At 38.0% G+C, this 23619-nt stretch overlaps 1 protein-coding gene across 1 annotated transcript in view; it reads right to left on the bottom strand.

The window, feature by feature from the left end:
• MIPEP (mitochondrial intermediate peptidase) overlaps nt 1–23619 on the bottom strand; it is a 174948-nt gene that overhangs the window by 112413 nt on the left and 38916 nt on the right. The window contains exon 11 of the mRNA XM_025875187.2: nt 1593–1746. Coding sequence (XP_025730972.1) covers nt 1593–1746 — 154 coding nt within the window. The remainder of the gene's footprint in view (nt 1–1592; nt 1747–23619) is intronic.

The raw sequence follows: 23619 nt of genomic DNA, 5'->3' as shown, positions 1-23619 counted from the left end.
CATCCCTAACAAGAATCTAAATATAAAACATCCATAGCCATAACTATAGACATTTTATTACTTTCTACACCCCACATGACCCAGAAATAGATTCTATTGTTCCCCTCATCTCTCAGAAGATTTTGATTTGGGGATTCTGTCCAGGAGAGGAAACCCTCCTCGTTTGAGCCCTTTGTCCCAACTGCCAGTGCCCCACGACACGGAGACCAAACCCAGCTCCTCAGACTGTTCAAAAACCTCCCCATACACTTGGGAACAAGTGCTGGCTCGACAATTCTAGATCTAACTATTACAATGTAGACATATGCCCCAAAATGCTAACCCTTGAATTCAGATACAACAGAAGGTTGCTTCTGGCTTCAGGTGAAGATCAGTAATATCATTATTTATGCTCCTCCCTCAAATTGGGCCTATAAAAGACACACGGCTCATGAAGAGCTCAATAGCTGGCCTCCAGCTTGCCTCCTTTGTCTTGTCACAACTTGAGGATTCTGCCAGAGAGAACCTCAGCTTCATGCATTACAACTTCATGCAGGCATCTATTCATTAGTTCAACAAGTATCTCTTAAGCCCCAAGCAGGTGCTCGGAATGTATCAAGGCATTCAGATATCAGCAGTGAACAAAACTGGCAAAGAGCGCTGCCCAAGGGGGGCCCACACCCCGTAGCGGGGGAAACCTGGTGGGCTCACACTCCGCAATGGGGGAAGCTTTTCATTACTTGCATGCTGTCCTTTCATTCTTACCAGTTTTTCTTTCATTGTATCTCTGCACTCTATCAGTCTCCACCACTTTGTGAAGTACATAATGCACAGATACTCAGATAATCAGTACTGGGATAAAGTGTGCTCTGAACTCTAACCTTTCAGTTCTATCACCATGCCTATTCCACTCTCACGGAACACAGCCAGGAGACAATCAGATAGCTTTCTTTCCTTGAAATACAGTGAACAGAGTACAGTGTGGTACGCATATAGCAGAAAGTAAAACAGAATAACAACAACACAAAGCCTTTGTGATAGACAGATAAGTCAATATATCCTCATAATCTTATCAAGAAAAAAATAAACATATTGATATCTCAAATAAACTGGGCCCTAATAGGAGAAGGGGTGGACGCCAGGCTTGAGGTCACATTAGAACACGGGATATAAATCAATATATTATGCAAATATAAGCTCCTACAAGATGGGAAGGGGGTTGAAAAAAAAAAGAAACATGACAGATGCAATGAATTCTGGAATTAACCAAAAGGGACACTGCACACTGCAGGAATATGAAAAGTAATGACAAATTTCTCTTTAACAAGAATTTGTCAGCAAAGATTAAACTTTCTGTCAAGTCCCTAAAAAAATTTCTTTCAGAGAATTCGCTCTGCTATTATATGTTCCTATCAATTGGAGGGAACAACTGATTTTAAAGAAAAATGTTTTTTTTATAAATGAGAAGCAGTGACCCAGACTTTTCAGGAAACAGAAATAAGGTGAGACATGCTCCATCAGGGCAAAGCTGCCCTGAAGATAAAATTGCTATTAACTCGATTACCAAAACCAAGAGATAAGGGAGTGCAACTCTACACTAGCTGAATGCTTACCAGTTTGCGAACATCTTCACACCATACCTCTCCTTTTGCAGGCTGCTCTGCATATAATGTAATTCCTAACAGTTTGGTGAACAAAATATTTAGGCCTTCCATGCACGCTCCAAGGGAGAAAAATGGGCAATATAAACTGGGCTCAATATTATACCTAAAAGAAAGAAAAGAGGTTCAATAGCATTTTTGTTTACTTCAATTTCTTAAGGTAAGTTCAGTTAACTCTTCATTTAAAATTTAGGATCATGGTAGCTAAAAAAAGGATTGAAAACAAAAAGGTACAGCTCTATCTTTTGAGGGATTTTCAGAGGAAAGGCAGTCTAATTATTCTTAGTAGTAACAGTAGTAGGCAGTACTTCTTAGTAGTAAGAGTAATATCAGTAATGAGTAATTAAGGTAGACACACCATTCCCTAAACTTCATCCTTTTCAGGTTATTTATGTGCACTGACTTAATTAAATCTGTGTATCTCAATTACCCATACCACACACACATTCCTTTATGTATACCTACAGACAGAATCTGACCAGTTTGAGCTATAATGAAATATGAAATATGTTCTATTCTAAAAAATTGTGACTTATATCACATAAATAGTAAACAAACTCAAGTCCTGAGGCATACTAAGTGCATTTAAATCCTATCTCTAGTAAAATATTTGTTAATGGAAAAAGTCTCTGTAACATAAACCATCAGATCTTAATTCATCTGTTTTACAGTTATATACCTTAAATGAAGCATAACATACTGGCAAGGTTAATTATTCTTCATTCAAAAATGGCTTTTTATGTCCTCTTCCAACATAAGCCAAAGCACATCCAGAATATGTGATGTGAATGGTCACTTTTGAGTCATTAGGTCAGGCCAAACTTTATGACCACTGCTAGAAAGAATGGCTCTAGAATAACAGTAGGTGCTTATTCTATTTCTACTCTCTGGAATTAACAAAATATATACTTATGGTGACAGAAGTATATTGTCTTTGTCGACAATCATTGTCGAATCACTATGTTGTACACCTGAAACTACCGTAACATTGTGTGTCAACTATACTTCAAGAAAAATTAATTAAAATAAAAACAAAATACATATAAACTTTCATGCAGAACATAGACAAATGTATGCTTGTTACTAAATGGATGACTGGATTTAGTGAGCATTTATAAATTATACCACAAAAGAGATTTTGACTGTAGAAATCCACAAGTTTACAACTTAATTCCTGACCAATTTTTCATAAAGACAGAATCTCACTGGTGAAAGACACACCACTCCTTCAGTGTCCTCGCTCATTGATTCATATACTTGTGCAGACTGTCAATAAACCTGCTGCTTGCTGGAGGTAAGGAACGAGAGGAGTGTCTGTCTCTAAAGAGCTCACTGTGAAGGAGGCAGAGAGGTGGACAGACAACTCTGGTCTCCTTAGCCTGGGGCAGCAACAGAGTAGCTGCTGGAGACACGGTCAGAGGATGGAATGAAGGACACAGACAGTGGGACAGCAAAAGGGTGTGATGACTTCACTTGTGGAAGAGAGGGTAGAAACAGGAAGGGATCGCAGAAAGGAATTCAGAAACAGGAGGCGGCTGGGTGGGGTGGGGATGAGGAATGAGGGCAGGGAGAAGTAATAAGGGAATTCCAGGGAGAAGCAACAGTGTGAAGTCCTGAAACAGACTGGAAACTTCTAAACCAGTGGCTAAATACGAGCCAGTTCATGATGCAGGGGATCAACAGGAAAAGAGAGGGAGGGGAGTCTAGACACACATGGGCAGGGTCCAGAGAACGGAGGGCCTCAGACATAAACCTGAAGGACTGGGATTTCAGAATACAGACATGTGGTCTCTCAACTTGTTGATTATGCACCCCAATCATTAAAAGAATTTTTAAGTATTCAACCTTAATATATGTATACTTATAAATTATATTCATGTGTTATTGTTCTACTGCATTTCAAAACATAAGGGATACATTTTTACAAGTTGAAATAAAAATAAATCTAAACAAAATTTCTAATGCAGTATGTTCACACTCTCAGTGGATTGTTTACGGATTGGGAAACATGAGAGACTGCTTTTGTAGGCAACAAAGAAGCAATCTGATGCTTTCTGGAACACTGCAAGGTTGACAGTGTGGCGGGAGAAATGCAGGAGAGGCAGGGAGAGCAGACAGTAAACTGGGGTCTGAACATAAGCAAAGGCAGTGGGTCAAGGATGAGGAGGCAGATATGAATTTGTTTTTCCTTGAGATGAAAATGTTTCGGGACTGTGTGAGAAAGAATGGTCTAGAATAACACACAGGTTTCTGGCTTGAGCCAGATGGATGGGATGGCAGAGTCATTTAATCAGAGCACTACGTGGGGAAAAAGAAAGAAGGGAGGGTGGGTATGTTTGTGGGAGAAGAAAGGAAGGTAGGGTGCAGTTGTGAGAGAAGGATAGAGGAGTCACAGAAAATAAATTCAATTCTGGAGACACTGACTGTGAAGTGCCCATAAGATGTCAGACACTCAGTTAAGACTGAGGCTTCATTGCTCAGGTGTTAGTTAAAGCTGTAGAAGGAGACAGGGGAAGGGTGATGCAGTGTGAGAAGAGGGTCAGCAGCAGATCTTCCAGATGAAGAGATAAAAAGGAAGACAGAGAAGAAAAGTCAGAGCTGTTAGGGCACGAAAGAAAGGGACATCACGGAAAAGAGGGCGAAAATGTGTTGTAAAAACAGGAAATAACGGAGGCTTCTGGTGTCTGTTCTGGCATATAAGGAGCCTGGGAGGCATTATTCCATCCTAACAACAAGTAAAATGCTCAACAAACTAAAAACTCTTCAAAACTCTTCTTATATCTAGCAGAGAACTGAGATCACAGAGCAGATTGCTACCCCCCACCCCCAAATACAAAGACAAGCAGGCAAATACAGAGAATCACAATTTACAGAACTCTCCAGTATGGACTAGCACTAAGGTAGGAAAATTTAAACTACAATTGACAATTTGGAGGCTCAGTGTGGCCAAATCTAAGAGTTAAAACCTCCAGGGAGGCCCAGTTTAAGGGGGGAGGGGGTCCCCACACTTTTATGAGTTTTACCTTCGGTAGCTCTACCAGGTTCTCACAGTAAAGATGGAGAAAAATTCTCCCAATGCTTCCAGCAGGGGGAAGGAAAAAACAGCCATTTTGAAATACACCAGAGCATTCTGTTATTCTTAACAAGGCTGCCCTCAAAAGAAACTATCTTACCAGAGCCTAACGTACCTAGAAGAAAAGAAATATCTAACCCAATCCCTGTCTCATCAAAGCAGGGAAGGCGAACTGAAAAGCACTTGCAAAAGTCAGAGCTGAGGGGCACAGGCTCTGTAATAGACTGAGACCTAATCACAGGACTTTAGAATGCATCCCTCCCACCCTCCCCTCCCCAACAGGGGTTCTGTAAAATAACAGGAGAAAACGACTGAAAAACTGCACCTCTCAGATCTTATGTAACTAGAAGTCTCCAGAGAAATCCAAATACAACATCAGAGACATACATATATACATACATAAGAAAAGTTTAGCTTCCAACACCACAGCTACTGCAAAAGTAAACACAGCCTAACTAACTCCCAGCCAGTGAGTATTTCATGTCCAACTTTCACACCAATTTCAAGTTACAATAAAAGACAAGAACCACAGTCTGAAGAAACAGAACAAGCATCAAAACCAGATTCATGTATGTTAGAGATGTTGGAATAACCAGACTGAGAATTCAGAAACAACTATGATTAACATGCCAACAGTTCTAAAGAAATACACAAGATTCATGGGTAATGTAAACAGAGAGAGGGAAACTATAAAAAAGAATCAAAGGAAATGCTCATCAGTAGATTGGACATGACCAAGGAAACTATCAGTGAGCTTGAAGACATGTCAATAAAAACTTCCAAGAGGATGATGCAAAGAGAGAAAAGAATGAAAAAGACAGAAGAGAAGACCCAAAGAATTGTGGGATAATTACAAAAGATGTACATGTAATGGGAATTACAGGAGAATAGAGAGAGAAAGGAACAGAAGAAATATTTGAAGTAATAATGGCTGAGAACTTTCCAAATGAAGGACAAACACCAAGCAGGGCAGAAAGCACACTTGGGAGTATCATATTTCAACTGCAGAAAATCAAAGACAAGGAAAAAAAATCTCCAAAGAAGATGGAGGGGGAAAAAAATCACCTTACCTGCAGAGGAGCAAGAATAAGAATCACATCTGCATTCTCTTCAGAAACTATGCAATAGAGAAGAGTGTGGTGGGAAATACTTAAAGCACTGAAAGAAAAAACCCACAAACCTAGAATTCTGTTTCCAGCAAAATTACCCTTCAATGGTGGAGAAATAGACTTTCTTGGACAAAAATTGAGGGAATTTCTCACTGGTAGACCTGACCTGCAAGAAATGCTAAAAACAGGGGTGCCTGGGTGGCTCCATCATTAAGCGTCTGCCTTTCCAGGGTCCTGGGAATAAGCCCCACATCGGGCACCCTGCTTGGCGGGAAGCCTGCTTCTCCCTCTCCCATTCCCCCTGCTTGTGTTCCCTCTCTCACTCTCTCTCTCTCTCTCTGTCAAATAAATAAATAAAATCTTTAAAAAAAAGAAATGCTAAAAACAGTTCTTCAAGAAGAAGGAAAATGATGGATGTCAGAAACCTGGATCTATGTAAAGAAAGCAAAAGTGCTAGAGAAGGAATAAATGGAAGATATAAAAGCAAATCTTTTTATTTCGTATTTTTAAATGATGTAATGCATAACAGCTTCTTCAGAATAATAACAGTGACAATGTGAGGCGATTATAGCTTATAGATAAGTGAAATGCAGGACAGCAATGTTATGAGGGACTGAAAAGAAGCACATGCACAAACCAAGAAGCAATGCAGTATTATTTGAGGTGGACTTAGAGTACAAATGTCAGGGTAAATACTTAAAAATTGGAAAAAAGGGAGGAGGAAAAACTGAAATCATATAAAACACTCAAAACCATAAGGCAGAAAAAGAAAGGTAAAAGACAATTTAAGAAAAGGGAGGAAGAGCAAAGAAGAGAAATATGTATTATTCATACATGGTGATATGGCAGATATTAACCTAATTATATAACTAATCACTTTAAACATCAATGGTCTAGATATAACAATTAAAATACCAGAGAATGTCAGCAAAGTTGAGAAAAACAAGACCCAATTATGTGTTGTCTAGGAGAAACTAATTTTAATTGTAAAAATACAGACAGATTAAAAGTAAAGGGATGGAGAAGGATATATCATGCCAACACTAAGCAACAGAAAGTTGGAGTAGCTACATTAATTTCAATCAGAGCAGACTTCAGAGAAAAGAAAGTAATCAGGGATGAAGATGGGCATTACATAGTGATAAAGGGGTCAATTCTCCAAGAAGACATAACAATCCTTACTGTCCATAAAACCCTTAATGATTTTAACAGGACATCAAATACATGAGGCAAAAACTGACAGAAATACAAGGAGAAACAGATGAATCCAGTATTATAGTTGGAGACTTCACCACCCATCTGTCAGAAATGTAGATCCAAGAGGCAGAAAATCAGTAAGGACATGTTGAACTGAACAGCACCATCAATTAACTGAATATAACAGACATCTAGGCAATGTTTATCCAACAACAGTGGCATACACATTCTTCTGAACATCACAAGGAATCTTACTCAAGAGAGACCACATTGTGGGAAATAAAATACATCTTAACAATTTAAAAGAACAGACATCATACAATGAATGCTCTCAGACCACAATTGGATTAATCTAGAAATCAATAACAGAAAGATAGTTGGAAAATCCCAAAATATTTAGAGATTAAACAATACATTCCTCATTAACACATGGGTAAAAGAAAACTCAAGGAAAATTTTTAAATATTTTGGTCAAAATAAAAATGAAAATACAACTTATATAAATCTGTGGGATGCAATGAAAGCAATGCTTACAAGAATATTCAAAGCAATTAATGCATATATTAGAAAAGAAGAAAGAACTAAAGTCAATAATTTAAGCTTATACCTTAGGAAACCTGACAAAGAAGAACAAATTAAATCCAAAGTAATGAGAAGAAAAACATTTTTTTTAAATTAGAGCAGCAGCCAATAAAATTGAATAGAAAAAAAATAATAAAACCAAAAGCTGATTCCTTGAGAATATCAGTATAATTTGTAAACCTCTATCCAGGTTAACTAAGAGGAAGAGAGAGAGAGAAGACAAATTACTAATATCAGAAATAAGAGAGAGGATATACCATTATTGATAAAATGGGCATCAAAGAAAGATAAAGGAATACTATGACAACTTGATGCTCACAAATTTGATAACCTATATGAAATGGGTCAATTCCTGGAAAGACACAATCTACAAAAACTCATGCAAGAAGAAATAGATAATCTAAGTTGGCCTATATCTACTGAAGAAGTTGAATCAATAATTAATAACCTTCCAAAACAGAAAACACCAGGCCCAGATGAATTCACTGGTGAATTCTACCCAACTTAAGGAACAAATTATACCAATTCTTTACAATCTTTTCCAGAAAATAGAAGCAAAAGCTTCCTAATTCATTCTATGAGGCCAGCATTACCAAAAACCAAATACACAGCAAGAGAGGAAAAGTACAGACAAATATCTCTCATGAACATAGATGCAAAAATATTTTTTCAAGAAAATATCAGCAAATCAAATTGTTTTATACACAATTATAATTATAAGCAATTATACACCATGACCAACTGAAATTTATTCCAAAAATGCAAAGCAGGTTCAATTTTTGAAAATCAATTAATGTATTTCTACCACACTGACAGACTAAAAGGAAAAATCGTATGATCATATTAATAGATTCAGAAAAAACATCTGAAAAAATCCAACACACATTCAGATAAAAATTCTCAGCAAACAAGGAATAGAGGGGAACTTCATCACTTGATAAGAACACCTAAGGAAAACTTGCACTAAACACTTAGTGGTGAGAAAACTAGATGCTTTCCTGAGAAGATCAGGGACAAGGCAAGGATGTCTCTTCTCACTACTCCTATTCAATAGCATGCCGGAGGATCTAGCTAATGCAATCAGACAAGAAAAGGAAATAAAAGTTTTAGAGATAAAGAAAGAAAGAAAACTGCTTTTGTTCACAAATGACATCATTATCTAGGTAAAACTTCCCAAAGAACTAACAAACTCCTGGAACTAATAAGCAATTATAACACAGTTGCAAGATACAAATTTAATATACAAAAATCAATTCCTTTCTTATATACCAACAATAAACACTGACATTTGGAATTATAAATACAATATCATTTATATTAACACCAGGAAAAAAAAAACTAACCTGAAATATTTAGGTATAAATCTTTTAAAAACATGTTTGACAATTAGAACATCCATTCAAATGTAAAAACTCTCAACAAAGTAGACTTAGAGAAAGCATACCTCAACATAATAAAGGGTATATATGAAAAACCCACAGCTAACATTATCCTAAAGGGTGAAAGACTGAGAGCTTTTCCTCTAAGATTAGGAATAAGACTAAGGTGCCCATTCTCATTACTATTCAACATTGTACTGAAGTCCTAGCCATAGCAATCAGATAAGAATAAGAAATGAAAAGCATCCAAATTGGTAAGGAAGAAGTAAAACTTTCACTATTTGCAGATGATACTATATATAGAAAACCCTAAAGACTCCACCAAAAAGACTGCTAGAATTGATAAATGAATTCAGTAAAGTCGCAGGATACAAAACTAATATACATAAATCTGTTGCATTTCTATACACTAATAATAAAGTAGCAGAAAGAGAAAGTAATAAAATAATTCCACTTACAATTGTACCAAAAACAAGGTACCTAGGAATAAACTTAACTAAGAAGGTGAAAGATCTGTACTACAAAAACTATAAAACATTGATGAAAGAAATTGAAGATGACACAAACAAATGGAAAGGTATTCCATGCTCATGGATTGAGAGAACAAATACGGTTAAAATGTCCATACTACCCAAAACAATCTACAGATTTAATGTAATCCCTATCAAAATACCAACAGCATTTTTCACAAAGCTAGAAAAAATAATCCTAAAATTTGTACGTAACCACAAAAGATCCAAAGTAGCCAAAGCAATCTTGAGAAAGAAAAACAAAGCTGGAAGTATCCAGATTTCAAGATATACTACAAAGCTAAAGTAATCAAAAAAGTATGGTACTGGCATGAAAATAGACAAATAGATCACCAGAATAGTCCAGAAATAAACCCCAATTTTTATGGTCAATCTATGACAAAGGAGGCAAGAATATACAATGGGGAAAAAATAGTCTCTTCAACAAATAGTGCTGAAAAATTGGAAAGCTACAGAGAAATTGGAAAGCAAAAGAATGAAACTGAACCACTTTCTTACCCAAAAATAAACTCAAAATGGATTAAAGACCTAAATGTGAAACATAGGCATAAAATTCCTAGAAGAAAACACAGGCGGTGATTTCCTTGACATTGGCTGTAGAAACACTTTTCTAGATATGTTTCCTCTGGCAAGGGAAACAAAAACAAAATTAAACTATTGGGACTACACCAAAATAAAAAGATTTTGCACGGCAAAGGAAACCACCAATAAAACAAAAATGCAACCTACTGTATTGAGAAGACATTCACAAATGATATATCTGATAAGGAAATTAATACCCAAAATATATAAAGAACTTATACAACACCAAAAAAAACCCCCCAAATAATCCAATTAAAAAGTGAGCAGAGGACCTCAATAGACATTTTCCAAACAAAACATACAATTGACCAAGAGATACATAAAAAGATACTTAATATCACTCATCATCAGGGAAATGCAGATCAAAAGGACAATGAGACATCAAGTTACACCAATGAGAACGACTAAAATAAAAAACACAAGAAATAACAAGTGTTGATGAGGATGTAGAGGAAAAGGAACCCTTGTGTACTGGTGGTGGAAATGTAAATTGGTGCAGCCATTGTGGAAAACAGTATGGAGGTTCTTCAAAAAATTAAAAATAGAATTACCATTTGATCCAGTAATGCCACTACCGGGTATTTACCCAAAGAAAATGAAAACACTAATTCAAAAATATATATGCTCCATGTTTATTGCATCACTGTTTACCTTAGCCAAGATATGGAAGCAACCCAAGTATCCATCCATCCACAGATAAATATATATGTATGTATATATATGTGTGTGTGTATATACATATATATATATATGTAGTGTGTGTGTGTGTGTGTGTGTGTGTAATGGAATACTACTCAGCCATAAAAAAGCATAAAATCTTGCCATTTGCAACAGTATGGATGAGCCTAAAGGGTTTATATAATGCTAAGTGAAACAAGTCAGAAAAAGACAAATACTACATGATTTCACTCATATATGGAATTTAAAAAACAAAACATACAAACAAAAAAGAGGCAGACAAAAAAAGACTTATTTTTTCTTCAAATTTTTATTTAAATTTTATTCAACACACAGTACAGTATTGGTTTCAGAAGTAGAATTCAATGACTCATCACTTACTTACAACATTCATTGCTCATCATATCAAGTGCCCTTCTTAATACCCATCACCCACCTAGCCCATCCCCCACCCACCTCCCTCTATCAACCTTCAGTCTGTTCTCTATCTTTAAGAGTTTCTAATGATTTGTTTCCCTCTCTCTTTTTCCCCCTCCCATATATTCATCTGTTTCTTGAATTGCACATAAGAGTGAGATCATATGGTATTTGTCTTTCTCAGTCTAACTTATTTCACTTAGCATAATACCCTCTAGTTCCATCTACATCGTTGCAATTGGCAAGATTTCATTCTTTTGATGGCTGAGTAACATTCCATTGTGTATATATACCACATCTTCTTTATCCATTCATCAGTTGATGGACATCTGGGCTCTTTGCATAGTTTGGCTATTGTTGAAAAAATAACTTTTAAATGCAGAGAATGAAATGGGTGTAATAGATAAAGAGGATTAAGAATACACTTATCATGATGAGGCACTGAGAAATGTACAGAACTGCTGAATCATTATATTGTACACCTGAAACTAATATAACACTGTATGTTAATCATACTTGAATAAAAAATAAAATTTTAAAAATGAACAAGATCTATATGAGGAAAACTACAGAACTCTGATGAAAGAAAGCAAAGATCTAAATAAGTGAAGAGCTATTCCAAGACCATGAAGAGGAAAACTCACTGTTGCTAAGATGTCAACTTTTCCCAGTGTGATCTATAGATTCATTGCAATTGCAGTCAAAATCCCAGCAAAGTATTTTGTGGATTTCGACAAACTGATCCTAAAGTTTATATGAGAGACAAAAAACCCAGAAGAGCAAACACAATATTGAAGAGGAAGAAAAAATCGGACTGACACTAACCAACTTCAAGGCTTATTATAAGGCTCTAGTAATCCAAACAGTGTGGAATTAACAAAAGAATATACAAATAGATCAATGGAACAGAAATAGACCCAAACAAATACAGTCACCTAATCTTTGACAAAGGAACAAAGACAGTAAAATGGAGAAAGGGTAGTCTTCAACAAATGGTGCTGGAACAACTGGACATCTACATGCAAAAAGTAAATCTAGACACAGTCCTTATGCCTTTCAGAAAGATTGACACAAAATGCATCACAGACCTAAATGTAAAACACAAAACTATAAAACACCTGGAAGATAATACAGGAGAAAAATCTAAGTGACCTTGGGTTTGACAATGTCTTTGTAGAGATAGCACCAAAAGCACAATCCATGAACGAAGAAATTGATCAACTGGACTCCATTAAAATTAAAAACTTCTGCTCTGCAAAAGACACTGTTAAGAGGATGAAAAGACAAGCTGTAGACTAGAAGAAAATTTTTGCAAAACACATATCTGATAAAAACTGGTATCTGAAACATACAGAACACTCTTAAAACTCAATAGCAAGACAAGAAACAACTTGATAAAAAGTAAAGGTCTGCCTAAACACCTCACCAAAGAAGTCTTACAGATGGCAAATAAGAATATGAAAAGATGATCCACACATCCATGTCAGCAGGGAAATGCAAATTAAAACAACAATGAGATGCCACAACACACCTAGCAAAATTGCCGAAATCCAAAACGCTGACAACACCAAATGCTGGCAAGGATGTAGAGTGACAGAAATGCGCATTCATTGCTGGTGGGAATGCAAAATGACACAGCCACTTTAAAAGATAGTTTGGCAGTTTCTAACAAAACTAAACATATTTCTATCATACGATCCAGCAATCACACTCGTTGGTATTTACTCAAATGTGCTGAAAACATGTCCATACAAAAACCTGCACATAAATATTCCCAACAGCTTTATTCATAATTGCCAAAACCTGGGAGCAACCAAAAGGTCCTTCAATAGGTGAGTGGATAAATAAACAATGAATAAGTGAATGAATAAAAAAATAAATTTTTAAATTCTACAAAATGGAATAACAGCACTTAAAAGAAATGAGCAACCAAAATATGAGAAGACATAGAGAAACCCTAAATGCATTTTGCTAAGTGAAAGAAGCCAATCTGAAAAGGCTACAGACCATATGATTCCTACTACATGACATTATGGAAAAGGCAGACAGTAAAAGGATCAGTGGTTGCCAAGGACTGGGGGCGGGAGGAGGCAGTAGGGATGAGTAGGTGGAACACAGGAGATTTTTTACAGCAGTGAAATGATGCTATATGACACTGTCATGGTAGATCCCTGCCATTACACATTTGTCAAAACTCATAGACGGAACAACAGAGAGGAAGCCCTAATGCAAACTATGGACTTGAGTTAAAATATTATCTTACTGATTATAGCAAATGTACCACACTAATAAAAGATGTTAATAACAGAGAAAACTGTGAGAGGATAAAGGGGATTTATAGGAACTCTCTACACTTTGCACGCAATTTTTCTATAAACCTAAAACTTCCCTGAAAAGTTTATTAATTAAAAAAAAGAAAACAGGGCGCCTGGGTGGCTCAGTTGGTTGAGTGAATGCCTTCAGCTCAGGTCATGATCCTGGAGTCCCAGGATCGAGTCCCGCATCAGGCTCCCTGCTCAGCAGGGAGTCTGCTTCTCCCTCTGACCTTCCCCCCTCTCATGTACTCTCTCTCTCAAATAAATAAATAAAATCTTTTAAAAAAAAAAGATGTTTAAAACAAAACAAAACAAAACCAGTGCCACTGTTAAGAAACCATACTTGAGAGAGGCCTGATTTTTTAAAGGGACCAGAGCTACGATAAGTCTAGGCTTAATTTTGTTCCACTAATGAAGCGGTACCTTTCTGAGGATTCTACTGACTATTCCACAAATTATCAAGTTGTTTTTCTTTGGCCGATGGGAACATGAACAACCCATGGCCCTGTGTTAGCTGCAGTGATGGTTCCCTGGCTCCTTTCAGAGGGTTCTTCCCTTGCTGTCGGTGCAGCACTCCCCTCTCTGGACTGCTGGTCCTTGGCCCCCTGGCTCCCCAGTCTAATGGCTCTGCCCAGGGAGACCACCGTGGTCCACTCGCAGGCCCCACTGCTTGGCTATAATTGGGAAGTTCCTCCAAGAAGTGAGCTGGGGCCATTGGAAGGTCACTCGTTTGTTTTCCCTCTTGCAGGGATCATGGGCTTACACTGACAGCTTTACAACATCTGAACACCACTGTCTCATATGTTTGATGAGAGTGATTTTAGTTGTGCATGCAGGAGGTAAATTTGGTTCCTGTTATTCAAATTTGGTCAGAAGTCTCTTTGTATTTGAATTTTAGGACAGTGAATATTCAAAAGCGAATAAGCATACACATTCTTAGGAGGTGAAAAAGGGAAGTAATCAGGAATGTCAAGGTTACTACTAAACCTGTCCAGTGGAGTCACCCCACAGCCATCCCAGGCAGGTCCATGGGAAACCAGAACATAGAAGTAAGATCATCCAAGGAAAAGAAGTGACCCTAGGAGTCCAGAGGAACTGGCTGGGTCTGGGAAAAGAGATCAACTGGAGGAACCGGGCTCCAGAAAGTGCTTCTAGGCAGCACGGGCAAACCAGAAGATCACTAAACGCCAAAGCAAAGGGGAGAGGGCAGCAGCACCACCATACACTCCCAGAGAAGCAGCTTCCTGCTCTGCCCAGTTTGCCTGTATGAGCCCCCCTTGGATGGGACTTTGGATAGAACATACGTGCCTTTTTCTAGAATGTGGGCTAATATTACTATGTGTGATAAAGAGTATTTTTAAAATTCATGGAATGGGGAAAAGTTTCTGTATCTAGAAAGATGAAAGAGTACTGATTAAGAGCACCAGGTTGGAACTAGTAGGCCTGAGTCTGAAACATGACTCTACGCCACTTGCTGCATGATCCTAAGCAAATTATTTCCTTTACCATGTTTCAGTTTGGTCATCTGTGAAAACTGGGATATAACCATACCTACTTCATGTGGTTGTTTCAAGGTTTCAGATGACGTAATACATATAGAATTCTTAGAAAAGTACACAGAGCAAGTTCTCAATGAGTACTAGTTAAGCTGATGAGAAGGAGGGAGAAAAGAGGCAAAGGAGGAGGAGCTCGATGACACCTATTTGCACATTGTTCTCCTGATTACAGAACCCCTCTTCTGTGCGGGAAACACTTCCAGGTGCTGCAGCAGCAGTGACCACTTATAGACCCTACAGTTGTAGCCACATGCACAGGACCTTGGCCTGGCCAATCTAAGTACTCCTATACCCTTGGTTGCAAAAGTTTCTAAACTTTACCCCTAGATTTCTCAGTTACATGAGTCAACCAATTCTCTCTTCTGCATAAGTTAGTTTAAACTGGGTTTCCTTCAGTGATAACTGAAATGGTCCTAATATAGTAGTCACCATTTGAATTTAATGGTCTTAAAAAAGATCCTTTTTTAGGCTACACAGCACAAATTTTCACATTAGATTGAGCATCATAAAGACCATGGGTAACTGGAGGGTACCTTTTTTTTTGAGGGTTAGCACTTGTCTCATCGACACTCAAAATATACTTGTCTGGCTGAATTAAAAAAATATGAAAACAGAACTTAGTTTTGTGAAAAATAATGTCTTACTTATCTGTTTTGATACTAAATCAAGCTGGACTGACCTTAAAGAAAAAAATCAAAAGGTCAGGTTCAAACCATAGACAGAACATGAATAAATAGAAATAAAAATTAACCACACAGCACTCAAAGCTAGAAAAGTTGATTTAAAAACATAATTCACTTTCTGATTGCCAGATAATAAAAAGAAAAACAAAAACAAAACCAAAAAATAGAGGATTCTGGGAAGATGCCAAAAAGGAAGCATCTTAGACAACTGCACTGGTAGAATCTGGAACTCTGGAGTCTGTTGAAGGCATTCAGCTTACAGGGGAAGGCCTGGAGTATAAACTGTGGTCAATTTTAGCTCCTAGGACAGCAGCGCCTACCTATCCCTACCATGGGGTAGGCATGGCAGGCAGCTGTGCACCCATTCCTGAAGCAGCTTACACACAGTGTGTGGGATTAGGGTGGGCAAAAAGGACTTTGTCCCCCAAATTTGGGGGATCTGTGACAGCTGATTGCTACTTCTGCTTTTAGAGGTCCGAGAAGCAGGCAGCCATTGCTATACCTTCCCCCATTTTGCAAGCCTCCCCCTCTAGCTCAAGTGACTCCCAGATGTAAAGGACTCATGCTTTTTTCCCTTCTTCATTTTTCTCTTTTCCCCTTTTTGGAACCAGACATCAAAGAGTGAAACATTCAAAAACAACTCCATCTGTGAGGAAAATGAGAAAGTGCACATGTCCAGAGAAAGGCTCAAAAAGAGCTGAGAAGACATTAAGTTTACATCTCAGGCTGATCCCAAGCACAGAGACAGCTTACAACAATCAAAACCACAAAAACAATAAACTAAAACAATAACATAAAACCAAGCAAATGCTGGGGGAGTGTTCGACAAAAACATCACAAGACATACAAAGAAACAGGAAAGTATGACCCACTCAAAGGAAAGAAATAATTCAACAGCTCTGTCCCTGAAAAAGACTGAATGGCAGATATATTAGACAAACACTTTAAAACAACTACCTTAAGGATGCCCAAAAACTAAAGGAAGAGGTGGAGAAGTTCAAGAAAACAATGTGTGAACAAAATAAAAATGTCAATAAAGGGACAGAAAAAAAACTAAAAAGAAACCAAAAAGAAATTCTGAAGCTGAAAGGCACAATACCTGAAATGAAAAATTCACTGAAGGGATTCAAAGGCAGATGTGAGCAGGCAGAAGAAAGAAGCAGTGACAGTAAGACAGGAAAATGAAAAGCTGATGAACAGAAAGAAGAAAGATTGAAGAAAAGTGAAGAGAACCTAGAGACCAATAGAAAACCATAAGAAGGACCAACATACATATCATGGGTGTCCCAGTAGGAGACGATAGAGAAAAGGGGGCAGAGAGAATATTTGAAGAAATAACAGCTGAAAACTTTCCAAATTTTAAGGAAGACATGAATATAAACATTCAAGAAGCTCAACGAACTCCAAGAAAAATGAATTCAAAGACACCCAAACCAAGACATAATGTAATAAAACTTTCAAAAGCCAAAGATGAAGGATGCATCTTAAAAGCAGCAACAGAAGCAAATCATCACATACAAAGTATACTCAATAAGATTTTCTGCATATTTCTCATCACAAACTTTGGAGCCCAGAAGACAGTGGACTAATACATTCAAAGTGCTATAAAAAAAAAAAAAAAATCAAGAATCCTATATCTGGGAAAACTGTCCTTTAAAAGTGAAGGAGAGGGCGCCTGGGTGGCTCAGTTGGTTAAGCAACTGCCTTCGGCTCAGGTCATGATCCTGGAGTCCCAGGATGGAGTCCCAGGATCGAGTCCTGCATCGGGCTCCCCACTCAGCAGGGCGTCTGCTTCTCCCTCTGACCCTCCCCCCTCTCATGTGCTCTCTCTGTCTCAAATAAATAAATAAAATCTTTAAAAAAAAAAAGTGAAGGAGAAATCAAGACATTCCCAGATAAACAAAAGCTGAGGGAGTTCATGACCACTAGACCTGTCCTGCAAAAAATGATCAAGGGAAATTTAAGGACTCTAGACAGTAACTGAAATCATATGGAGAAATAAAGATGTCCATTAAAGTAAATACATGAGCAATTACAAAAGCTATTATTATAACAATAGTTTATAACTATATTTTCCATTTTCTACAGGATTTAAGAGACCAATTAAAGAAAAAAGCAATTATTAATGTAAAATCTTGTATTACTGTAACTTTGGTTGGTAACTCTAAATCTTGTTTTCTATATAATCAAGGAGACCGATGCAGTTGAAAGAATTACTGGTTTATGTTTTAGGGCACACAATGTGTAAAAATGTAATTCTTGTGACATTAACAACTGAAAGGGGTGGGTACAGAGCAGTAAAGGAGCACTTTCTGTAGGTTACTGAGGTGAAGCTGCCATAAAATAAAATTAAAATGTTATAATTTTAAGATGTTAAATGTAATCCCCATGGCAACCACAAAGAAAACTATATAATATACTCAAAAGAAAACTACAAAGGAATGTAAACATTCCATTACAAAAAAATCAACTGAACACACACACAAAAAGACAGGAATGCAGGAAATGAAGAAATAAAAATCTATAAGCCATAGAGAAAAAAACAGCACAATGACAGAAGTAAATCCTTTCTTACCAGTACCTTACAATGTAAATGGACATGTAAAACACATGATCCAACTCTATGCCGTCTACAAGAGATTCACTTGAGATCCAAAAACACAGACAGGTTGAAAGTGAAAGAACATAAAAAGATATTCCATGCAAATAGTAACCAAAAGAGTATAAGAGTGATTATAGAAGAGACAAAGGAGGACACAAATGTTAATTAAAGGTTCAAAAGAATGAGAAAATATAACAATTAAAAACATATACACAATGACAGCCCATCAAAATATATGAAGCAGAAATGGAGAGAATTGCAGGGTAAGGTGATTATTTGTATTTTAAGATGTGGGAGGGGCTCCTAGGTGGCTCAGTCAGTTAAGCATCTGACTCTTGGTTTCAGCTCAGGTCATGATCTCAGGTCATGAGATTGAGCCCTGTGCTGGGCTCCATGCTCAGCCACGGAGTCTACTTGAAGATTCTCTCTCTCAAATAAATAAATAAATATTTTAAAAAAATGATGGGATATATCTTAGCACCTTGGCAGGCGCAAGGAAAGAAGTTAATAGAAGAGATTGATGATATCTAAGAAAGTTAGAATAACAGATGAAGCAATCCCTGTGATGGTTTGGATATTATTATTATTTGGATATTATTATCTTACATTTGCATAGTGCTTTCCAATTTGCAGAGCACTTTCATTATCACGAGTCTCCCATAGTCCCTACATAATAATTCTGTGAGCCAAGCAGAGCACGAATTATCACTTAATTTTACTTGAGGAAACTGAGGCCCAGGCAGGTCTGTAAGAGTCCAAGGCAGTCTAGGAGAAAGAGCCTTGAAGTTAAAATCATGGCTCTCTCTCTTACTGGTTCTGTGCTTTGGGCAAGTTACTTGGCTTTCAGGGGCCTCAATTTCCTAACCAGGAAAATGGGGATAACACTTCCCAGGCTCCCCTGATGATCAGATAATTCATGCAAAGATGCTGGCATGGTGCCTGCAGAAAAGTAGGACGTGCATAAGCTACAGCAACACTTTGTCGAGAAGACTGAATCAGTGCAGTGAACATTCATTAATCACCTATTATGTGCTTGATAACTCCTCGATATAGAGTCAGGCACTGTAACCATAAAGCATCATTACAAGTGACAAGGGGCATCAGCACACCAAGGGCTTGGGAACAAAGACGAGGCTGTGGCTAATTGTGCCTGCCAAAGGGGAGAGGATGACAATGTAAGGATCGGGGAGAAGTTCGAAACGGAGGTGGCCTCTGGGGTGGGTGTTGAAAGAGGAGTTCCTCGGTGTAGGGGGAAGGGCATTCTAGGAGGAAAAAGAGCACCAGCAAAGGCTCCCGGGCATTCAAGCAAAGAGGGCTCACAAGCTCGATCAAGCAAAGATTGCCTTATAGCTGACTCAGCCACCTCAGACAGCAAGAGAGAGATCACAGCACCTGCACGCTGCTCCACGCCCTCGGTGACTCCCACAGTGAGAGGCAATTCTTGAAGGGCAACCAGAATGGGAAAAGGTCCAGCAAGGCTGCAAGAGATGTGAAGAGCTCCAAGGAATTTCCAGCAGCTACAACCCCAATCTGAGGCACCCTGAGGCACGGTCCCTATGACACACCAATCATGGGGCAGCAGACCCACCCTGCGGGCCCCTGCCTTTCATGCTCACAACTGACACCTGCAACACAGTGTCAGATCATGCCTAGGATGTTTCAGTGGCCAAAGGTCACTGAAGCCCTCGAGGATCCATGCCAGAGGCCATCCAAGCCATGGCCAGCAGCCACAGCACCAGAGCTACCCGCTGGCCTGTGAATACCTGCTCACGGCACCTCAGCCACAATTTTATTACCTGCATAGACACGACACATAAGAAATCCCTCCTCTATCATCTTGAGACCCCCAAAACGACAGAAAAGTGCTACAGGCAGCATGGAAAACCTTACGGCCCATCAGAGCCACAGCCCAATAGAAACAGAGTAAAACTGAAGTGTACTTTGAGGATTTAGTTTCATTGCCATCCTTTTCATCACCTCAAACGCTTTTATAGTTTTACAAGAGAGTTTTACTACTATGTATCGTAAAGATGTTCCACTGATTTGACTGCAGAAGTAAGACATGTCTGGATTCCTTTTATTCTTCTTCCTCAGAAAGAAATAGGAAGAAAATGACTATTACCCACTATGGCTGCTAAACGAAGCTCAACAGATGCTCTGTTATTTGTTCTGTTAAAAATATGCTTACCTATGGATTTACAAATTCTCAATTTTCAAAGAACAAGAACATATTATAATTGGCATGGTAAAATGGTAAAAAAAAATAGGTCTTTCTGATTAGGAGCCATAAAATTTAGCAATATCTCAAAATCCCCATCAGGAACACTATCACTGAAACAAGCACAGAAATATTAGAGATTTTCAACTTAAGAATTCTGTAATTTGAGGACTTTAAAAAAAAGTCAACGTATCACTGTACTTATGAAGCACAATCTATGAGTCAGACTTATATTTCAACCTCTGATGCACCTGGGATTAAAGAAAGAACTTGGACATTATTTCTAAACACATCTTGGCATCGAACTTAGTGAAAACATAAAAACTCAATTAAGTATAGTCAGTGAATCCAGGCTGAACCTGCAGGTAAACAGAGGCGTCAGTCTTCCCCTGTGCTACTCAGCAGGTTAAATGAAAGTGGGTGTGAGAGCACCTTTGCACCAAATGGCAAAGGCTTAGGGAGGCTCGCTGCCGCGGGAGCCCGGTGGCCTGCCGGACAGAGGGCATGGGCGGGCTAGGGAGACTGCGCGCTGAACAGGAGCAGAGTAGGTAACAATGCTGTACAGGGAAACATTTCTAACTTTATCAAAAGAAAATGAAATAGAATGTTTTTGGCATCAGAAGTGACTAAGCATGACTTTTAATGTGATAGTCGGATGGTATTTTAAAATGTTTAGTCTTGGGGCGCCTGGGTGGCTCAGTCGTTAAGCATCTGCCTTCAGCTCAGGTCATGATCCCAGGGTCCTGGGTTCGAGCCCTGCATCGGGCTCCCTGCTCCGTGGGAAGCCTGCTTCTCCCTCTCCCTCTCCCCCCTGCTTGTGTTCCTTCTCTCGCTGTGTCTCTCTCTGTCAAATAAATAAATAAAAAATCCTAAAAAAAATAATAAATAAATAAAAAATAAATGTTTAGTCTTGAAAGCCACAGAGAAAGCTACAGTTTCATTTGGTTAAACCAAGGTAAGGTAGTAAAGAAGTGAATGATACTAAAACCTGTTCCCCTTTCAGGTCATTAGATTGTACTGAAAATAAAGAAGATTTTTTACCCTCTCTGTTTTATAAATAATCAGTCATTGCCAGTTTGGTTGTTTCTACCTTACCTTCTGAGGCTAATGACAAGAAAGTTTCTCCAACCAAATTTCCTGGTAATCAGAGAACAATGTTCCTTAATGGTGCAGATTAGCTACCTAGTTCACCGGAAACTGTAGTTAAGATAAATCAAAATTAAAGTTAACAAATACAGTACAAATTTATCAACACCCGAGAGATGTGGGCAAGTGAAACAGTACACCTGTTGTAAGAGAAAGGATGACCCCATCACACTGCTGTGGCACCATGTGACAGAACCCCCATCACAGAGACTGGAGCCAAATCTTAAAAGAGCAGCGAGACTTCTACTTGTAACAGTCTCTCATTCAGCTTCCTAAATTGTAACATGTAAAATTAGTCATACCTAAAATGCAATAGTAAGACAAAATAACCAAAAATAATGGGGGGTGGGGCATAGCATCCAGATTGGAGGAAGCAGCAAAATGACACCACAAGAAAGCAATCACATCGATCCAGAAGTTTGGGGAAATCTGTAGGACAAGCAACCTGGTGTCTGCAACCAGTTGGTAACATGAAGAAGGTAGGAGATGGGATGGGGGCATGAGGTATGCAGACCCGCTCTAGAATAAGAGACTCAGGAGACAGAAAAACCAAATGAAATGTGCAGGCCACGTTGGTTCCAACAAGCTGCTTGGGAGAAAATGGACCTGATACCATCAAGGACATATGAATATGGACTAAGTACTAGATGATGCCAACGGACTGCCATGAATCTTCTTGGGTCATGCTGGGGCTGCTGTGATGTACGAAAATATCCATATTCCTTAGAGATCCATAATAAAACATCCCAGTGAAAGGCCATGAGGTCTAGGGTTTACTTTAGTAACAAGAAGGAAGAAAAAAGAGAAGGAAAAAGGAAAAAAAACAGATATAAATGAAGCAAATCCATCACAGTTTTGGTAGTTACTAAATCTGGAAGATGAGTATATGGGGTTACCTATGTTTTTCTTTATATTTTTGCATATTTTGAAAGTTTTCAAGATTCTTGTTTTAAACACTGACAGTACCCAGCTCACTGCACGTTCACTAGTCAATAAACTATACAATTTCACACATCAAAGAAGTCAATTATCTTGAAACACCACAGTGTCATCTGTCTGTGAAAATCCAGGATTTTCTGAAGAGTTTAAAACATAAAACATTCCTATCTCATTGTGTGAATGCTCTTGAACTTCTGAGAATATACCTTAGCAAGGAATAAACAATACTGAATTCCCCTTCCCAATAATGTCCTTATATAAAATAGCACCAAAATTAATTAAGTATGATTCATTGAAACTCCTTATTGGCAGAAAAGAAATAAAGTCATTGAGCATTAAAAATGAAAATCAAACACCAGGACACATTAAACAACTTTAAAAATGATTACCTCTATGGGGCAGGGCAAGGGGGAATGCTGTGAGCAGGCACAGGGGTGACACCAAAATCTCTCAATGAGTCCTTTGTAATGTTGTTTTGACTTTTCGAGCCACACAAATGGACTAGCTATTCAAAAATCATATTTAATTTTAAATAAAATAACTGCATATATTCTTGTCATAATTTAAAGGAGTACTTTTCCTCTCCCATGAGGACTCCAACACTAAAACTTGAAAAAAAAATTAAGATTTTTCTGTGCTCTTTAAGATGTCCATAGGTCACTCATGCCACTATTTCCCAGCATCAACTTTGATGGTTTTAAAACACATTAATTTCTTATCTTACTTCTAATAGGTTCTTGTGAACATTTAAGAAACTTAAAATGGATCTGAACATAAAAGCAAAAAAAGAGTCCCTGTAGTGAACTTGAAGAAAAACTCAAATCAAGGAAAGCCCCTTCTATTTTTTGTTTCATGTCAAACCACACATTTAAATCTTTACTTGAAAGCAGAGGAATTTAACAAGGATTTAGCAGTCTTCAGTTTGTTCCCTTCTTCTAACCTCAAACCCAAACTATTATATTTTCGCTTTCTT

Source organism: Callorhinus ursinus, unplaced genomic scaffold (genome assembly GCF_003265705.2).
Source record: "Callorhinus ursinus isolate GAN/ISIS: 27379988/994484 unplaced genomic scaffold, GSC_fseal_2.0 scaffold7, whole genome shotgun sequence".
Lineage (NCBI taxonomy): Eukaryota > Metazoa > Chordata > Mammalia > Carnivora > Otariidae > Callorhinus > Callorhinus ursinus.
Note: the sequence above shows the minus strand (reverse complement) of the source record. Positions and strands in the feature narration are given on the sequence as shown.